Source organism: Alosa pseudoharengus, unplaced genomic scaffold, assembly GCF_046254945.1.
Source record: "Alosa pseudoharengus isolate Yale_2024_CS ecotype anadromous, Long Island Sound unplaced genomic scaffold, YU_APseudo_1.1 YU_APseudo_1.1_scf_7, whole genome shotgun sequence".
NCBI lineage: Eukaryota > Metazoa > Chordata > Actinopteri > Clupeiformes > Clupeidae > Alosa > Alosa pseudoharengus.
Genome location: NW_027468859.1, coordinates 23,187,347 through 23,208,356, shown reverse-complemented (window position 1 = coordinate 23,208,356; position 21,010 = coordinate 23,187,347). Strand labels below are relative to the sequence as shown.

General features: G+C 44.7%; 1 protein-coding gene across 1 annotated transcript in view; it reads right to left on the bottom strand.

Annotated features, from left to right (window-relative positions):
* vsnl1a (visinin-like 1a) overlaps positions 1–21,010 on the bottom strand; it is a 37,344-nt gene that overhangs the window by 2,954 nt on the left and 13,380 nt on the right. Inside the window, exon 3 of the mRNA XM_076272941.1 lies at positions 1,477–1,692. Within this exon, the coding sequence (XP_076129056.1) occupies positions 1,477–1,692 (216 nt within the window). The remainder of the gene's footprint in view (positions 1–1,476; positions 1,693–21,010) is intronic.

Below are 21,010 nucleotides of genomic sequence, written 5' to 3'. Positions count from 1 at the left end.
GTCCAGCTATATGAAGTTATTATTTTGCTGTCACTTCGTCTGTTTTATAACCCAGAAGGATGTACTTGGTATCAAATGATAGCTCTGAGTCTCCTCTTTCATCTGACATGCGTGGCATATCTATGCGATCACGGGTCCGCGAGTAATTCAAACCAGAGTAATGAGTGTGCAGCGTTTGTGTACATGACTGTTATTATTTTGCAGTCACTTCGTCTGGTTTTATAAGCCAGAAGGATCGATAAACATGGTACCAATGGATAGCCCTGTGCCCCCTCTTTCATCTGATATACTTGCCATATCGATGCGATCACGGGTTCGCGAGTAATTCAAACTAGAGTAATGTGTGTGCAGGTGAACGCAGAGAAGTATAGACTGTAAATATGATGCAATTTGATTTAATTTCATGATTTTTTTAAATTTTCATACTTGATCGTACAGACAAGTGTGTAGTCTCGTTGGAAAGCCCCACTTCTGCTCTGTCGTGCAATAAAGATTTCATCTCGCTGCGATGAACCATTCCGGAGCAATGTAACAGAGAAGAAAGGGTGTGTTTTTTGACGCACTTTGCGTCAATCGGGTTCTAAGGGTTAAGAGTAGGAAAAAATAAAAATAAAAACACTTTTCTTTACTCCTCTACTATCTGCACCAGTATAACCGATCAAGGTGTGTAGGCTCCTCTCCATCTTCTGTCTACAAAACTACAAAACTACAAAAGATCACAGTATCTGAGCACACCCAACAATTGGTCTTTTTTTTTCATTGCTGTATTATACAGCAAGTAAAGTCAAACTACCTGTGAGCTGTTTTTTCAAGTACAAGTACAAGTAGAATAACTAGAGACTGTCATAAACACAGGTACCACTGACCACATGCACATATGACCAGTGACCAAATGCACATATGGCCATTCATCACATCAATGACCAGGCAGCCACTGTGTAGTTATGGCTCCAGGGCAAGGAGAACAACTCTAAGAATGTAATGTAACTGTTCGACCTAATTAGGTTTCCTAAGGAAAAGGCTGAGCAAGTTCATCAAAGTATGCCAAGTCTCGGCCGAGGACCACTGGCAGATTTGACCAGAGGCAACAAACTTAGTGGACTCCTTATGAGGAAATAAATATTAAAGTGCTGTTATTAATTTTAAAGTGTGCATTATAGGATGTGTGTGACCGGCTTGTGAATTCAGAGCCTTTCTTCACTGGTCAAGCTACTTTTGCGAAAACTATTTTTTGTGTAAAAATAACAAAACAGCTAGTTAACAGAGCTCGCAGATGTTAAACTATTCAAAAAGGCTAGTTAACAGATCTTGTAGATGTTCGACTATTTGACGCAGCTAGTTAACAGAACTCGTAGATGTTAAACTATTCAAAAAGGCTAGTTAACAGAGCTTGTAGATGTTCGACTATTTGACACAGCTAGTTAACAGAACTAGTAGATGTTATACTCTACAATGACATGACGTGGATTCTGTCACCTCGATGATCTCCAGCATCTCCACTCGTGTTATCTTTCCATCTCCGTCCAGATCGTACATGTTGAAGGCCCAGTTGAGCTTCTGCTCGAAGCTGCCCCTGGAGGTGATGGACAGCGCGCAGATGAACTCCCGGAAGTCGATCGTGCCATCACCATTCTTATCAAAGGTCCTGAAGGCGTGCTGAGCAAACTTGGAGGCATCGCCGTACGGGAAAAACTGGGGAGAGAAGAATGGGAGAAAAGACCATGAGGTGATGTCTGTTATGCCATATCTAAGATGATCACATGTAAGACAAGAGATGAAATAAAGAAATTACCACAACGCCCTAAAATTTATAGATTATTGCTTGGGGATTTGAGCAGTCATGGTGTATGTTGGGTAACAGCATACAGGGTTTTAAAATGACTGTACGGACAAGATGTGGAATTTGTGAAGTGTTCCTGTTATTGTTAACACCTTTAATCGCCTTCTTGGGGCGCCACGGTTCACTTTTCCCCACGTTTATTTTTTGTCAGTCATTCCAGTTTTTGAGCAAACAATTTGCCCTCAGAGACAACTGTAATGGAGTTTTATTGTATTTCATTTCATGCATTACACTTAACTGAATTGTGGTATATTGTCTGTAATCGGACTGGACAGAATGTAGGGTCAAAAGCAATTATTTTCCAAGAGGGACGAGGGGAACTGTTATGCTATATCCTGGGACTCTCCTGGGCTTTGTACTTAAATCCGTTCATTTGATTTTTTCCGATCTAAGAAATGTATATGGGGAAACATACCCAGCCTCCCAGCAAAACTGAAGTGACAGGATTTTATTTGGAATGCTAATACGGCATCATTTGGCATGCTTGAACATAAAGAATGTTCAAATACTCACTTGTATGAGCGTGTCTCTGTGTGTGTGTGTCTGTGTGCGCCTTTGTGTGTGTGTGTGTGTGAGTGTGTGTGTCTGTGTGCGCCTCTGTGTGTGTGTGTGTGTGTGCGAGCGTGTGTGTATGCGTGCGTGCGCGCGTGTGTGTGTGTTAGGCTGACACATTATTAGGCTGTGGTAATGGGCTGCAATGCGGATCTATAGTCAAACTGACATGTCTGGTACCAGGCACAGCAGCTAGGGGCAGCAAAGAGCTAAGTTTCTCTTTGAAGAGTAGGAACACTTTTTCATATCTGACTTTCTTTCTCTGTCAATCTAACAAACACACAATAACTCTCTCTCTCTTTCTCTCTCTCTCTCCTGTCCTCATGAACAAATAATCACAGACACATGTGTATGAACATCTTCATAATTTACATAACTCTACACAGCGTGTCATGGAACTATAGGTATTTCATAATTCACACTGTCACATCTAATTAGTATTAGTAGATGCAGCTCTCAAAGGAGAAGAGATACTAGGGATAGTTACTTATTCAGCACAATCTGTGTCTTGTAAGTGTGATATGTGTCAGAGAAGAGATAGAGAGAAAGTAATGAAAGTAGATATGCAGAGAGAGAGAGAGAGACAGAGAGACAAAAAGAAAGACAGAGAGACAAAGAGAGAAAGAGATTGTTTTTTGTGTGTGTTTTGTGTGTGAAGCTGTCTGTCAATCTCCTGAGCTTCATTGTGTGACAGTGGGCTTCAGTACAGATGACTGCAGTATGCTCAGTCACAAACACTGCAGCCATGAATTCCCCAAATGCCTCCCACAGAGGATGAGCAATTCATTAGCTCTGACCTCCCACCAGCCTGCATCGCGGAGCCAGAATCAGAGGATGCAAACACACGCACGCACACACAAACACACACACATACACGTGCACACACGCAAGCACAAACACACACACAGGGAAACATACATGCTGATGATTAAGAGCACATCGGACACTATACACATACAACCGTACAGACAGTCTCTCTCTCTCTCTCTCTTTCTCTCACTCAGACACACACACACACACACACACACACACACACACACACACACACACACACACACACACACACACACACACACACACACACACACCACAGGATCAGCCACTATCTCACTGCTCTCACTAAGCTGATGCCCAGGGTTATGGTCGTTCCTGACTCACCAAACCTCAATTAGCCAGCTTGAGTCAAGAGACCGACCCCCCCCCCCCCCCCCAAACAGCTCAAGCTCTTGGTGCGATTACACCCCATTATCATCCTACCACGTCGCCGTCTCTACACGGGGAAAAGAGGTTTGCGGTACTTGTAATACCTGCTGTAATCCACCTGTAATGCTCAAGGCTGACAGGGGTGCAAGAGGATAAAAACATACAATCACAAATAAGTGTTTGTGCTCCCACTCACTTCTATGTGCCTTTTTACGCCTCTTTTTTTCTGCCATCCATTCAGTGATTTTATTCCTTATTTTTTGGTGATCTCCGAGATTATATCAACCACAAGCTCTTTGGGCCCCTCTCTTCATATAGGCTTTCGTTTTTTTTCTCTACTAGACAGAGTAAGCTTTTATTTAACCATCTGCTGTACCTTTAGGCAAAAAATAAAACCATGCAACTATACTGACCTACATCGTCTGAGCAAGACCAGGATTTATTTTTCAACATACTCAACCAAACATAAATACTGAAATAAATGGAATCGAGTTTGAAGTGCTTAAAAATACAGATGAAAATGTGTGACATGCCAGCTTGAGGGCTTATGGCAAGCATATCAGCCCACAACAGAAGCCAAAGGAACAGCATCTTGTCTACACTTCACACTGTACACACACACACACACACTTTCCATGTAAGGAACACACTCACAGCCAGTCTTGCAGTGTTTTTCTTTTCAAGCTCTTTTCTCTTGCATTATGCCACTAATCCTGCACACACACGATCAACATGAACGTAAACACTCACACTCTCTCTCTCTCTCTCTCTCTCTCTCTACATGCAATCAAATCCCTTGTTCTTTTTCTCTCTCTCTCTCTCTCTCTCTCTCTCTCTCTCTCGCTCTCTCCTTATGGCACTAATCCGCAGTGTTTCCCAACGCGATGCTGCTGACGCAAGCAGCTCTGACCAGCCACTGTGCCTGTCCCTCTCCTCAGAGCTGGGGCCGAGCCCGCTGCCCTGCCCCCACCACCCCCCCCTCACCCCCCCCCCGGAGGGATGGAAGAGACTCGGAGGCCTGCCCAGCCCTGTTCTGCCAGGAAGTACGGCCCGCTGTGATGTACCGAGAGAGCCGGCAAAGCCCAACTCTCATGGGGCTCGCCCTTCTGTTAAGTATGGACACACCCTTCCCAAAGAAGAGTGCAGGCGAGTGTTTCTGCACGTGTACACAAGTGTGTGTGTGTGTGCGTGTGTGTGTGTGTTGCTTGGTACTTTGGTGTATGGCAGTGGACGAAGACCAGGAAAAAGTTAAAGCTAAACAAGCTAAACAAGAATCAAAGAGGAAATGTCTTGGAGGATGGAGATTGCTTACAGTGAGAGCACATGGCGATGTAAGCACCTGACCGACACACTCTGGCATCAATACCCACTAACACATTCACGCACAACTACACAAACAGCAAAGACACTGGCTGTCACATATACCTGCACATACGCGCACACACACACACACAGACACACACACATGCACTGCTGCGTTCCCTGGCACAAAATGTGGCAGGTTATGAAACACTTTGTTATGTAAAACCAGGCGGAAAAAAAAAACTAAGTATGTAGGGCAGGAGTGAGCGACCGGGGGACGTGAAATTCTCTTTTTAAGTTTCCGTTCCAGAGTGCGCTCACGTCTTTTCCCTCTCTTCTTTCCCTCTCCTCTCTTCCTCCTCCCCTCCTCTCTTCCTCCTTCTCCCCTTCCTCCCTCCCTCCACTATTTGGTGGTGGAGGCATCCAGAAACGACAGGCGATATAAATAGGTTCCTCTTCCAGCACTCGGGTGCCACTTCACCTGACAGGCCCAGATAGAGAAAAAGAGCTCTCTTCACATGATGAGCCGGGGAAGTCTGATCGCCGTTTAATGATCACCTTTCAGCCACCATGGCTCGGAAGGGAAACCACAGCCATTTTAGCTCCGATGGGCTCCACGGCTCGATGGGGGGATACGCATCTTTGACTTTGATTCGAGAAGCGAGGCTATGAAACACCGTCTATGAACCATGTTGTCATGACGACACTTTTTAGCCAAGGTCAGACATATATGACCGATCTTTATCTGTGAGAATCGTTAGTAGATGCTGAGTCGTAAGGATTTGCATACAGATTTGTTACCACACTGAGAAGGCCTGGCTTTTCTGCATGCACCTTGTCAGCTGTTTCCAACCACCAAATAGCCTACTATTAACAGCTGGGGGTATTCCATCAACCTCACTAAAGGCCAAGCCTGGCTTATTTAGATAAGTCTCGGTAATTTTAGTGAGAATTCCGTTCCATTAATGAGGTTAACGTGAATCCCAGCTTGGTAACTATGGGAATTTATGCCACAGAACTAAACTGCTCCGTAGCAGGTTAACTTTCAAGCTAAATTAAGCTGTGTTGCAAAAAAAAACAATCAGTTTGGAAAACGAGTCCAAAAAGATGGTTCCATCAACCTGTGCTTTCGTCACCTGTAGCCTACAACTTCAAAAATAGAAGTAGGCCTAGAAATGTCTGACAGCGACGGAGCATGGATTTACACAGTCACTAGCTCCAAAGAATTTATGAAGATTATGTGATTAAAAATGTTTTAACTTCACATGTGTGTGGTTCTAGGAATCTTCCTACTCTGCATCACTTACGGTTGGTGGTGGCGTAACGTGCAGCGAGATTGCATAGGAAAGGAATTACATTCTTGCGTGTTCGCAGGTTCGCTTCCCATACGAAGTATTAAGGCTCCATAGTTTATCACCTTGATAATGGCATTTTTAGTTATAATCTTTGATGAAAGACATATGTCTACTGCTGATAAAGGGTCATGCACATTTGGTAGGCTGTTCAGTGACAGCTTTGCCAGTGGGCTATATTATATCTGATGCAAGCCAAAGGATTATTCGGTAGCCTAGGCAGATAATAATTAAAACTGCTTCATGTGTCGACAGTTGTTCATGAATGTCAAATCAACTGTGTGCTACACAGATTAAATACTAGGCATAAATTAAATCGAAAGCCATTACATTTAAGATAATTTTATTTCAAACACTTTGGGACTTATGGTAGACAATAGGCTATTATGTTGATACTAATTTAGTATAGACAATCATTTGGAGTGAACTCTTTTAATCTAAGAACGTAGCCTAAGCTAGGCTATAGATAGTTTTGAATATCCATATGCATATCCATAAGTTGTTTTTGAGTTTATACTATTTATTCATTCACTCGTTTTGTTCAAGCATAGACTGTATAGTCTATGTGTTCAAGAGTGAAGCCAATCAAACTCGCAATTGATTTCAAACCATTATCATTGTTGTTTTAAATGTTACATTTTATGACTTTCGATGAAAATCCTGTAGATGGCGCTTGCCAAATCGAACAGAAATTGTCTAGTATTGTCTTAATTTTATGACATGTATCCTCTTTTCGTCAATCTACTGTTTTGGTCTACTGTTCTACCTCGTGCACGAGCAGAGATGAAGTTGACTTAAACCTTGCTTGAATAAACGAGGCCAAGATGCCGCTAACTTGAGTTAATGTTGACTGATGGAACGGCTTCAGCCCCAAGTGAAAGTCTACGCTAGTTCAAGCCAGGCTATTTCTGTTAAGCGCCGCCTTCTTTAGAGAGGTTGATGGAATACCCCCCTGGTCTGGTATAGAAGATACAAGTTGTTTCTACATGGACATGCACACACATGTAGAAAAATACCACTTGAATGGCTGGTATGGATAGGCCAGCGAACAATATGAAAACAGCTACCTTTTTTTGAGATTTATTACATTACATTACATTACATTTGGCTGACGCTTTTTTTAACCAAAACGACTCCCGACAAGGGAAACAATCAAGGTAGAGTGTGATAAGGACAAGTTAGTGCAGCAGCGAGTGCTACTTCAATACAGTCAAGCTTGACTAATGACTTGCCTAACTTGAGCTGATCATTATGAAGAGGATATTCCTTTCTATTCAACATCACCACCTGTTGCTTAAAAGGCACAGCACCAGTAACTAAAGGTAATACTTTTGATAGAGCCCTGTGAAATGAGACACAGAGGACCCATGTGATGGAAGTTACCTTATCACAAGAGCTAACAAGAATCTCTCTCTCTCTCTCTTTCTCTGACTACCTTAAAGAAGGCCCATATGGCCGCAATGCGTAGGCCTAGGTGCTTTTAACTAGTTGCCATGTTGAATTAAAAGCTTTTTCATATATGTTTTCTAAGCAGTGTGCCTTTGTTACTTTCCTTTTTTGACTTAACTCACACCTGTTACAAAAGATCACCTGTTTGAAGTGATTACTGACAAAGGCCTCCTAGTAGTGCTCAGAGCCATTTTGTGTTTTTTCTCTTTGCTCTATGTTTAACTAGCTGCTTTCCTCCCGTTCTCCATGTAGGGAGCAGACATGCTGTCTTTGTAATGTGTATTTGCAGTTTGTCACAGGGATAACATGGCCATTAATGGTCTGTAATACCATCCTGAATGTCATCTTAATCTTGGCGATAAATGGGCTCTTTACCATAAAGTCTACAAGTCACACGGTGAGAACGCTGAGTGTGCTATTACTATACAGAGGCCTCATACAGAGCTTTTTAGCACTGTCTGAACCACTGTTGAGCAATGTTTCACTCCCAACAAGAGAGCCAGTGATTTTACTTGTGTGTGTGTGTGTGTGTGAGAGACAGAGTTACGATGAGTGTGTGAGATTTTCAACACCATTTGTTAGAAAATGGCCTGATGCCATAAAAGGTGCTCCCGCTCCATTGTCATGTTCATTTTGCTCTGGGGATGGCGTCATTGCAGCATTATCCACAGAGGCGTGTAGTTTATGACCCAACAATAAAACTGCAGGTTTTATGCTCTCAATTTGGAATAAAGGGACACAGAGGGCCAGACAGGTATGACACCCCTCCTCTCACTCACACACAAACACACACACACACACACACACACACACACACATACACAGCACACACACAAAGAACAGCAACCCACTGCCACCGCTGAGACTACTAAAAGAAAAGTCCACTCCAAATAACAAATGTGATATCCAAGATACATCTTTACCTCAAATACCTGCAAAATAACCTGATATACTGACAGTTTGTTAAGAAACATCTATCTCAATCATGGAGATATGAGTGCTGCAGTATGTCAACAAGGACAGTTATTGCGTAATAACAGGACCACTTTTTCAACAGTGATAACATTGCCATGCCACAAATGTCTCATAACAGCTATAAGATGATAACAATGAATGATGTGATAACAAACTGTAACATAAAACTACTGGTCTGGTTTCAGCCTGGTGTCAAACTGCAAAGATAAAATTGATGCCATATAATATACCCTGGTCCTTGACACGGCAAATATGGGCAAAACGGACAATAGATTGGTCAAAAAACATCCATCGTAAGTTTCTGCCACAAGAATGGCAGAAACTTTGCATACACAACAGGTTTGAAATTGATGAAAATCTAAAAATATGTCGGCAAATGTTTATGCACAAGTCCCTTAATAAATCTTTGACTGGAATTATACTGCACACATGGTGGTACACATCATCCTTTTGTGCCACACAACTCTTTAGATGAGGGTTTCATCTGTTGTCTGCATTGACTGAAGTCAAAAAACTCATCACTGGGTTGAAAAATGTGTTCTGCTCTGTTCAGAAACAGAAAAAAATGTAGCTCAAGTGCATTCAATCAGTGGGAGTGTCCTCAGCACTTGGACTGTGATTACGACACGGCGGAGAACTGTCAATTTCTAGAACTGTCAGTTTCTAATTAGGCCTGCCAAGCTGAAGATGTCAAATTTGACCATCCTTATAAAAATTAATGTCGAGCCAAGCTAGACGGCACACATAAATATTTATTGCCGATTTCTAGATTGGCCCTCTGGGCATGACATGCTGTTTACAGACTTCAAAAGTTTGTTAAAAAGAGAGTATTAGCTGTAAGTATGAGCTATCATTGGCTGATGCTTAAAAATGCAGATTAATTGTTATTCATTCTGTAGGCTATTACTTATAGAGCCTATTTTTACCATGGTGGGAATTTTATTAGGCCTTTGGGAAAGCCTTTACATTCAATTATTCACAAGGAAGTCAAGTCATTAATACCTGAATGTGAACTCTGACTCCAGTGTTTTACCATACTTGGGCAGTGTATCACGGCAGTCGTACATTCGGAAAAAAATATTCCAACATCTAGCTTATTTTGACATTACTGGAGTCATCTTGTCAAACTACAGGGGCTTCAGGGGCAAACTGATGGGCTTTTTGGATGGTCTGAACTTTGCATGGAATACCAAATGTATGACTGCCTCTCAGCTTAACTTTTTATACAATCCAACGCAAGTTAGCACACACTGGTGTGCAGGCGCGCCTGCAGGTGTACGTCCGTACGCACTGTGCGTACCATCAGGCTACTCAACGAGAGAAAATTTCCCTTGTGTGTGTGTGTGTGTAATGTGTATTCACACCAAATTGGCCCACCATACCTTCCCAACTATGCACAGTATCCCATTAGCTGCATGCCATCGGGCTATTTACAATTTTCTATTACGTGACTTAGTGAACACGTTATGAAAATTAACGCGCGCACATTTTGTTTGAGCAGGAGACAGAATATGCACGCAGGCACGCAACTAGGCTACTTGTTTTCTTTTACTCGGCTATCTATATGGTTATCAGCACACAATGTTGAGCTAATTCACTAACTCAATACTTATCATGGATATCACAAGTTTAAACAACGAAAACAGAAACTATGGAGGCAGCAAAGCTAGAGGGGTTATTCCAGATGGGCAAGAACAAGGTAGGCAATTGGTGTGCTTGTCAGAACGTTAGACTGCATTACAGCTGTTTAAAGCCAGACGTCACGGTACGCTAGAACAAAACAAGGTAACTTTCGCCTGTATAGGGCTGTATCAAGTTGTCCAAATGAATAGGTCATTGTAGACGTTGTTGTTGTATTATTGCATATGTATGTTGTTATGCTATGTAGGCTACTTTTACAATGCAAAAAGTAGCCTTTTTTTTGGGGGGGGGGGGGGGGTGATGGGTGTGCGTACCATAGCATTAATTCCTGCAGGCGCCCCTGCTGATGTGCACAACTTTTCTGTGCGTTTCTGAAAGAGCTCTCTGATGAAGGATGCCAAGCCATGTGGGTCAGATACCGCTGAATAACCCTCCCGCCAAGAGAGGCACGCAGCGTTTTCACTCCATTACAAGTCGGACGACTCGCCATCCCAGACGGCAGGACCCCCAGACCCCCACGGCTCCGGACCGCCTCCCCAGCAGCACTCTATAATGGAGGCCATCTAACAATGTCAGAACAGGAAGAGCTATTCTTAGCCTGGGACGAGACGCCACTCTCAATCATAGGCTGACATGGCTCGCATGCAGACACAGACTTTCAGACACACACACACATACACACACACACACAAAAATAAACCCAAAAACAATGAGACACAAATCCATCACACACAAGAACACGCTCACTGATTGACACACATTGTGTTGCACAGAGACAACATCATAGGAAAATGTTATATGGTATTGTTGCATTAATTGTGGCATTTCAGATTTAATTTAAAATCAGGCAAATAATACATTCAAAGTGACGTTGTACACTGCTTATATTATTCTACCTTTTTTGATTCGTACACGTTAGATATGATACACATGTGGGATACACACGCATGTGCACACAAACATAAAACCTGCACACAGCACTTTCACAAAAAGCCCACAACCACAGCACACATACCATACATACCCTGGACTGCAGAGGTGCAGCAGGGCTGTTATAATGGACTGGCCTTGCACTGGCTGACCCTGACCTCAGGGTGATAATACACACAGCAGCAATGGCTAATGCTTGTGCTGGAGGACTGCCATGCATCACACACACACAGACACACACACACACACACAGACACACACACACACACACACAGACACACACACACACACACACACACACGAAAGCACAGCTCTTTCCACTAAATTCTGCACAGAAAGCTGTGTGTGCATCAAAACATGATGGCCAGCCTGTGAGAACGTGAGAGGCTCATATGATCAACTGCAGGGCAAAGGCCTCATTCTGTCTGGCTTATAATAATAACACCAGTCGTGTAGGAGTTCTCACTGCAATTGAGAGATTGTACTAAACTCTAACAAAGCAGAGTGGGCATAAATGAAACCTGAGAAATTTAAGGGGATAAACTCCAAAGATAACAAAGAACCTGAACTGAATTTGTAGTAAAAAGAGTGTCTGAGAAAGAGAGAAAGCAGAGAGATGATGCAACTGATCTGTGTTGTTTGTGTAATCTGGAGGGCTTTCAGGGTGTTGTTGTTTTTGATGATGATATTTGAATAATCCATCACTTCAGCTCAAGAAAGAAAACAGGTACCACACCAGTGAAGCGCCTTTGCATATTAAGATATATGGAAACTATCAAAAAGATGAACCTCAAACAAATTAGCGTTCTTTCCCACAATTCCCTCCACACAACATCTCCGGGACCTTCTGGGACGTCTTCTACAAGATCGGGGAGGGATTTGTCATTTATTTCTGACATGGACCATTTTGAACATCAAACGCTTTTGACGCATGAAGCGTTGATATCAGACGGCGCAGCAGGGCAAAGCCCGGGGACCGATACCACTGAAGTGCGGCGCCGCAAAGCGGTGCTACACGGGCACAAAACACAGTCTCCGCTGCACTTTTGTCATGCCTCACGCATGAGCGGCGACGCCTCATCTTTTATGCAATCCGCCACAGCGGGCGCAGCTATTCCGAGAGACGGCAGTGGCCCATGTCAGACCTCGAACGAAGTGGAACGAACAAAAACAAATGTAAAGATAGAACTGGCGAAGTCGCTGTGTTTGCATCGCAGTTTGTTTATTAAAGATAGAACTGGCGAAGTCGCTGTGTTTGCATCGCAGTTTGTTTATTAAAGATAGAACTGACGAAGTCACTGTGTTTGCATTGCAGTTTGTTTATCATACGCCGGCGGAGGTTCTGCTTTGCAAGGCTCTGCGCTGCTTTTGCTTTAGCTGGTGAAGATCAAAATGGCATGAATAATGCATTTAAAGTTTTCCCTCAATTTGTGAGACCAAGAAGTGACCTGAGGAAGTGTTTGGGTGTGTGTGTGTGTGTGTGTGTGTTAGTGCATGTGTGTAAATTCATTCATATGTGTGTGCTCGTTTGAGTGTGTTTGTGTTTGTGTGTGTGTGTGTGTGTGTGTGTGTGTGTATTCATGAGTGCTTACATAAGTATAAGTATATATACTTTTTTTGATCCCGTGAGGTATATAAAAAAAGGTATATAAAAAAGTATATATACTTTATATATATATAAGAGTTGACTGTGCCTGTGAAGCTCCAGGGCTTTAGAGATGTTACGACCCCCACGCCACCCATGACACATAAACACACACACACACACACACACAGGCACAGACACACAAACACACACACACACACACGTGCACACACACCCCTCCAGAGTCCCAGCATCTCAAGCCATTCGCCTGGGCAAACTGCATTTCTAATCTTTTCCTAATTATCCCACGAGTGGCCAAACTGTGTGAGCCTCACTGCGCTGCTGCTCTGAAATAAATGGTTTACAACACCCTGCAGGCTCTGCCCATGCCTTCATCTCCAATGCTGCATTAGCTTAATCTATCGCTGTACACCCACACACACACACACATATGAACACACACACACACACACACACATATGAACACACACACACATATGAACACACACACACACACTGTCACACATGAAGCCCTAATAATAAAGGCTGAATAATAATAAATATGCCTCTGTGAGGGGAGCTGTGTGTGTGTCATAATGGGGGAAGGGGGGCAGTTTTGTAAGTGGAGGGCAGTTTTGTAAGTGGAGGGCAGTAGTATTGCTGGCTTTAGTGGGGGAAGGGGGGCCGTTTTGTAGGTGGAGGGCAGTAGTATTGCTGGCTTTAGTGGGGGAAGGGGGGCAGTTTTGTAAGTGGAGGGCAGTAGTATTGCTGGCTTTAGTGGGGGAAGGGGGGCAGTTTTATAGGTGGAGGGCAGTAGTATTGCTGGCTTTAGTGGGGGAAGGGGGGCAGTTTTATAGGTGGAGGGCAGTAGTATTGCTGGCTTTAGTGGGGGAAGGGGGGCAGTTTTGTAGGTGGAGGGCAGTAGTATTGCTGGCTTTAGTGGGGGAAGGGGGGCAGTATTGCTGGCTTTATTGGGGGAAGGGGGCTGTTGTGTAGGATGCTAAATGCGCTGCTCAAGGTTGGTTGAGGAGAGAGGTTGAATTAATGACCGATAAAAGGGAAGAAACGCTTAACCAGAATGACTAGGTGAGGAAATGCATTGTGCATCTGTCAGGCAGCCATAGTTTATGAACTCGCGGAATGTAGTAACGTATCATGGATTCATGTCTCTAGTGAACAGGTACATTCAGCATGAGTGGATTCAAAGAATATGAAGACATAAAGCAAAAATACTATGACTAAGACTTAAGGTTAAGTGTGAATGAATGTGAATGAATATTACAACAGTAGTACAGTTCACATCCATATAACAGTTAAGTCCAGCGATACGTAATTAAACAACTTGCAAACAAAAATGACCTACTTCACAAAGCTAAATGTGTTACTGCTGAACAATTTTGTACAACAAGCAAATAAAGGAAGCAAAACAAGCAAGTAATTAGGGCTGTGTGTGTGTGTGTGTGTGTGTGTGTGTGTGTGTGTGTGTGTGTGTGTGTGTGTGTGTGTGTGTGTGTGTGTGTGTGAGAGAGTGTGTGTAATCACTCACTGAAGCTATGCTCTGGCAGACCATCTTTGAGGGAACAGATACTTGGTATATTTGATAAAGCCTTATATTTTGCACATTTGTCAATCATATGTCACTGTGTGGGGAGTGGACACCCTATATTGTATATAGCCTACTTTGCAGGCTATACTGCTTACTGCTGAGAAGGTCTCACATGAAGAAGATGAGATCCCTTTCTCCCTGGAGTTGGGAGAAGGCACTAGCGCAACTAACCCAATTAGTAGCCTAGGCCTAGCACATTTCACCGCTGTTGTACATCAGTTAAATGTCGGATATACTAACCTATGCTGTTAATTCGCGGGGCATCTGACATGGAAATATGTAAAATGTGTGATTTTCGTGCAAATAGGCAATAATGATGTGCTGGTAACATTCGCAAAATAGTGATTTTTGAAAACTTCCATATGAGGAACAGAACCTTCGATATATGGCCACAAGATTGAGTGCAACATAAAACAATGATCATTTTAATTTTAGAATCCTTATTAATGCAAACAAAATTCTAAAAGCTATTACTTAAATATTTAGCAGATATCAGACTATGGAGTAGCATGTGTTTAAGCTTATAAGAGTTTGTGTGTGTTTGGTGATATATTTAGTATACGTTTGAGTGAGTTTGAGTGAGGTATATGTGTCTTTGTGAGTGCTTGTTTATATGAATGTCTGGGTGAGTGGGTGTGTGTGCGTGCCTGCGTGTTCACTGACTTGCGCATGTTTGCTTTTCCCCGGGTAAATGTCAGCGATGAGGCGGATCCCCTTCGACCTGGCAGACATGACAGCAACACACCGTCACCATCAGGCGCACACACACCAAGGGAGCTGTCCGAGGGTACCGCTCAGCTCTCTGACTCAGCGCTCACATCCTGCTTGAGGCTGAGGCGCTCACACACACACACACACACACACACACACACACACACACACACACACAAACACACGCACAAACACACACACACACACACAAAGGTACGTACGAAGGGGCAGCACCTCCCCACACATCCACAAAACTACAACCACCCACGGTCTCCCCGTCTCCCTCTCCTCTCCACTCCCACAGGGTACTGCCCAGCGACACCCCCGCCTCTTCCTTTCCCTCGTCATACACTTAGCTACAGCCACCACAGGCTAAGTACAAACATGCCTCTTGTCAGGAGGACTGGTGCTTAATGTGATCTGAGTCGTGAACCCCGCTGGCCTGGCTCTGCTACGGCTTCCCCCCTGCTCGCACAGCTCGCCATGACAACCCCCCACCGCCTCGCTCTCTCTCCCCCAGCAGTTTCAGTGCACACACCTGTCTCGTCTCTTCCCTCCCTCATCGATTTTGCCATGACAGACAGGCAGGCAGACAGGCAGGCATGCAAGCAGGCAGGCAGGCTGGTGTTTTCGGCTTTCACTGACTAAGTGGCTGTCTGATGCTCCTGTTGTTTAATTGGGAGCTGCGTGTGTTTGTGTCGCACGTCTACCGCCAAGGAGACGTGGGAGCGAACTGGCGTCGAGCAGATGCTTTCGGCTCAAGGCACTTAAGAGGAGGAATTAACGCATCTGTGCTGTCAGATCTTGGCAAATGGGCCCTGGAGCACACATCCTTACTGTAACATGTCAAGGCTAGTGCTGTGGGATGGGGTGGGGTGGGGTTCTCCCAGTTGGTTCCTAGCACAGAGATGGAGCTCTAACTCATGGTGCATTGTTGGAGGAGCGCTGGAATTAACAGAATAGAATGAATTAGGGGTGGGCGATATATATCGTCTGCGATAATATCGTGATTGTTGTTTTAACAATGTGCAAATTGACATTATCGAGTATTTAAATTATTTATGGGGAAAAAACACTCGAAATCACGCACTGAAGACTCATACATTCCCAGGAGGTAGGCTATGCGGGAGAAGTGCAGCAGAGCAAGTGTCACGTGATCACTAGTGGGTCACAACGTTGTCCCACGCAGCCTAATGTTTATTTTGTGCAGCAAGAGTAGCCTACTTGGGATTTTATGCGGCTACTTCTGTTCAAGTAGCATTGATGAGACAGTCACGTTTTTTCCTACACGGTATTATATGTAGAGAAAACATTAGCCTTTGAGTATTTTAATAGTCAGTTGTAAACAAATAACTATTCTCATGTAACTCTTTTGTAAATGGACTGAAGTTTGCTCTAAATATCTACGTTTACCGATTATGCTAACCGTTAGCATCTCTATGGGATTTCTCATTTACATTAGCCATAAGCTAACGCATTAGTTTCTATTCTGTAACTTGGAATGCTAGCCTACGTGATTGCTCTAAAACAAAACATAGAAGGAAATAACTGAAATGTAGGCTACTCTGTTGGTCTGCTCTTAGTTTTACATTGAATCCTATGTAAAGGTTTGAAAGGAACTTCAGCTTCAGACTTTCTCTTGGGAAACTGTTAGGCCTATTCATCTTCTCTAATGTAGCTGGCTAGACCATGTCATTGCCACACACACAAGTGGGGGCAGAATTGGAAATGTGTCAGAGTGACAATGCATTGGTTGATTTGGTTAAAAAGTCACAGGTTAGGTTATTGGTTATTATTGTAATGATGCTATTCATAAATAATGAGCTGTAAAGTAACTCAGACTTTAACAAAAAACAATTAAAATGTTCAAAGGATATTGACTAATTATCGTTATCTTCAAAATCACAAAAAATATCGAGATATTATTTTTTGTCCATATTGCCCACCCCTAGAATGAATGTAATATGAAAGACCACACTACACACACTCACGTGAAAAGTCTTTTGGGTGGGGCCCAGACGACTTCTCCAGGAGAGAGTGGTGAGGAGTGAAGTGGCGCTGGTGTAATCTCGCCCCCGTGCAGATGAAACGCAGGAGCGTGACATCATGTGAGCGCGCTGAGGTGACTCATGCAACTATTTGCTGAATAACCGGCTGGATCGTGACCTAGCTGTTTCAGACGCTAATAAATCACTGCACTTAATATCCTCCGTCGTCCATCATTCCGCCACTAATCCCAGGTCAGATTACCATTTCAATGACAGTGTTTTCCATTATATTAGTGTTGGGACGTAAGCCCACCACAGGCTACAACACCTGATATGACTCATCTCGATGACGAGTTCATTATTTGGATGATTCATTTATTACTTATTTTTACTTATTGCAACAACAAGCGCACATGATTAGTTTTGCTTCCCCTGTGTGTGGGGTGGGAGACACTTAGCTTTTCTGAGAATTCTCAAAGCGCTGAGCAAGTCATGAGTTGCATCCAGCAACAAAGTAGCAGGGGCCGCTATTTTCTGCCGCTGGGGGCTTTTTGCAGCTTTGGTGTCTGGCTCTTAGCTAAAGCCAGACACCAGGAGGATTCCAAGCCTCCAAACGGCCGGCCGCCCGGGCCCGTGCCTCCCTGACACCTTCCTAGGGCTCCTGAGCTACCGTTGCCCAGAGAGATATGAGGAGATGTGAGGAGATAAGGGGGAGAGCAGTAATGAGAGGGCCTGGGGTGTGTCTGGGGAGTAGGTGTTCGCCTCAGTGAGAGCATGTGGAGCAGGAGCAGAAGGAGGAGGAGGAGGAGGAGGAGGAGGAGGGAAAGGAGGAATTGGGGAATAACTCCCACACAAAGCCATTCATCCCTCCATCACACAGCCGTCACAGATGGAAGGGAGGGGGGTGGGGTGGGGTGTAGGAAGATCAGAGAGGTGAGAAAGAAATTAGAGGTGGGAGGAGAACCAGAGGAGAGGTGAGGAGGGGGAGGGAGGAAGAAGAGTCGAGAGAGAGGAGAGACGATGTAGTTGAAAAGAGTGGGATACAAGAAAGGGAGATGGAGGAAAGTGGTAGCCTAGAAATCTAAACGCGCCCCTAGCGCGTCTAGCAACTCTCCGTTGGCTTGTGAGCTCCAGAAATCGAAACTCAATCAGGCCAATGAAATCGTGTATAGAGTCGTTAGGTGGGCTTAACATAATGATTGATGGCAGAGTTGCAACGGTTTGGCTTGAATTCCCTGCTACTTGAAAACAAATAAGATGGATGTTGCTGTTGGCGAACAGTGTGACATAAAAGTTAAGCTTTTATTAAGTTGGCAAACGTTTGAACTAGCCAACTAGCTCCGCTGGTGGGAAACGCATGGGACTCATAGCGCTGCCGCTGTCCTATTGCGTGCAGAGGAAATTTGAAAGAGAACTGATTATCCCGCCCCTCGGACTGAGCACTGCGAACGGTGAGTGCCCAGACCCTACATTTTAAGGTGGGTCTGGCTCGTCAGGCTAGGAAAGTGGAGAAGAGAAGAGATGAGAGGTAAGGTGAGCAGAGGTAAGAGCAGCAGTGAGATCTGAGAGGAGGGCAGAGAAAGGCAGACACAAAAGGCCAGGTTAGAGAGGGGAGAGGAGATAAAAGGCCAGGTGCAGAGCGTGATGACACGACAGGGAGAAGAGTGAGCACATGAGGAGAGAGAAAAGGGGGAAAACATGATAAACAAGAGAGAGACAGAGAGAGAGAGAGAGAGACAGCCCGGTCCCCGAACTCTACTCTATTCTGTATTGAGTGCGAGAGGCCTGAGTGCTCGTGGGGGGAGACCGGAGCTGGCTGCTAGTGCAAGCACTGAGCCGATGCAGTGTTACGTAAAAAAGCTTTTTAGCCTGCCAAAGGGGCCAGAGTCAGGGCTGGGCCCACAGCACACTCTACCGCCCCCAAACACCCCCCCCCCCCCCAACCCAACCAAACACAGCGCACTCACAGCCCAAAGAGTCCCAATCATTCAACCAGAGGAACCAAAATAGGCACCGATTAGTGTTTAACGCGCGGCCGGCGAACAAAATATAATTGCCATTTTATAACTGCCAGTTAAGCGCCCTAACGGGCGCTAAAATGTTAAGTATGTGAGTGAGGCTGGAAATCACTTTGCATAATCTATGCTCTCTCCGAGCCACGCAGGCTACGAGCTAAAGGCAGAACAAGCGCTGTGGGTGCGAGACATTATTCAAGTATCAAATCATGAGCCACTAGAGGCTTACACACAAGGCAGCTCTGCTTTATTGAGAGCAATTGGTGTGAATGAGTGGTCCTTTGTCCTCCACCATCACCATCATCTTCCTCATCTTCCTCACCACTGGTTTTTTGTCTCACTGTAGTGTGAGCAAGGGCAGTACTGAATGGATTCTAGCAATGGATTCTGTGTGTGTTTGTGTGTTTGTGTGTGTGTGTGTGTGTGTGTGTGTGTGTGTGTGTTTGTGGCCGTGACCGTGCGTGGCCGCGTGTGTGTGCCCGTGTGTGTTTGTCAACAGGGAAGGTAGGTGTGGCCTACTCATAGATGTTGCTAAGAGGCAGAGCAACGTCATCCGACTGCGACAAAGTCAACATGCCGCCTGCAGCCATATATCACTGTACCTCGGCCGCCTGGCTAGACTAGTAGAGACCTTGAGCTGACATTGGGGGAGGGAGTGGAGTGTGTGTGTGTGTGTGTGTGTATATGTGTGTGTGTGTGTGTGTGTGTGTGTGTGTGTGTGTGTGTGTGTGTGTGTGTGTGTGTGTGTATGTGTGTGTGTGTGTGTGTGTGTGTGTGTGTGTGTGTGTGTGTGTGTGTGTGTGTGTGTGTGTGTTTGGGGCCGTGACCGTGCGTGACCGCGTGTGTGTGCCCGTGTGTGTTTGTCAACAGGGAAGGTAGGTGTGGCCTACTCATAGATGTTGCTAAGAGGCAGAGCAACGTCATCCGACTGCGACAAAGTCAACATGCCGCCTGTAGCCATATATCACTGTACCTCGGCCGCCTGGCTAGACTAGTAGAGACCTTGAGCTGACATTGGGGGAGGGAGTGGAGTGTGTGTGTGTGTGTGTGTGTGTGTGTGTGTGTGTGTGTGTGTGTGTGTGTGTGTGTGTGTGTGTGTGTGTGTGTGTATGTGTGTGTGTGTATGTGTGTGTGTGTGTGTGTGTGTGTGTGTATGTATCTGAGCTGTGCTTCTGCATGTGCATGTATCTGTGCTTCTATGTGTACAGGTATTTGAGCAGTGATTTAACCTGTGTCTCTGTTAGTGTGTTTGAGAGTGTCTGTGTGTGTTTGGGTCTGTATACGGGTTGTGTGTGCCTGTACTATGCTTCTGTGTGTACTCGGTCAATGTGTGACTCGGTCATTGTCTAAGTGTGTGTGTGTGTGTGTGCGTGTGTGTGCGTGTGTGTTTGTGTACATCTGTGTGTGCATGAATCGGGCTGCATGCTTGCTTGCCTAATCTGTAGGAACATCGCAGCTCATTTATTTCCACACAGCTCTTCTCTGCCATGATGTCACAGGAAGTCACAGGATCATTGGATGGTGGGAAGGTGGAGGGTGGGGTCGGGACTGTCATCACCCTGGCAATCGAAGCTGCCGATCATAATGCCAGAGTTGCCTGCAATCGCAGTGATTTTAGGGGGCTGAACCAACATGGCTTCGACCAAGCAAAACCAAACCCTTAACTTAGTTCAGATTGCCCTTCAAAAGAAAGAGCTTCACTTAGTCAGAACTCATAGTCATTGTTATGAGGACAATTCCCAAGGGTAAGTCCCCATCCAGTAGAGGTTACTTCTGCTCCATCCCCCCTTACTGTCATCAGAGAATGAAATGCTCCTATTGATTACTAAAACAACTCATGCCCCATTTGGAGGAAACAACC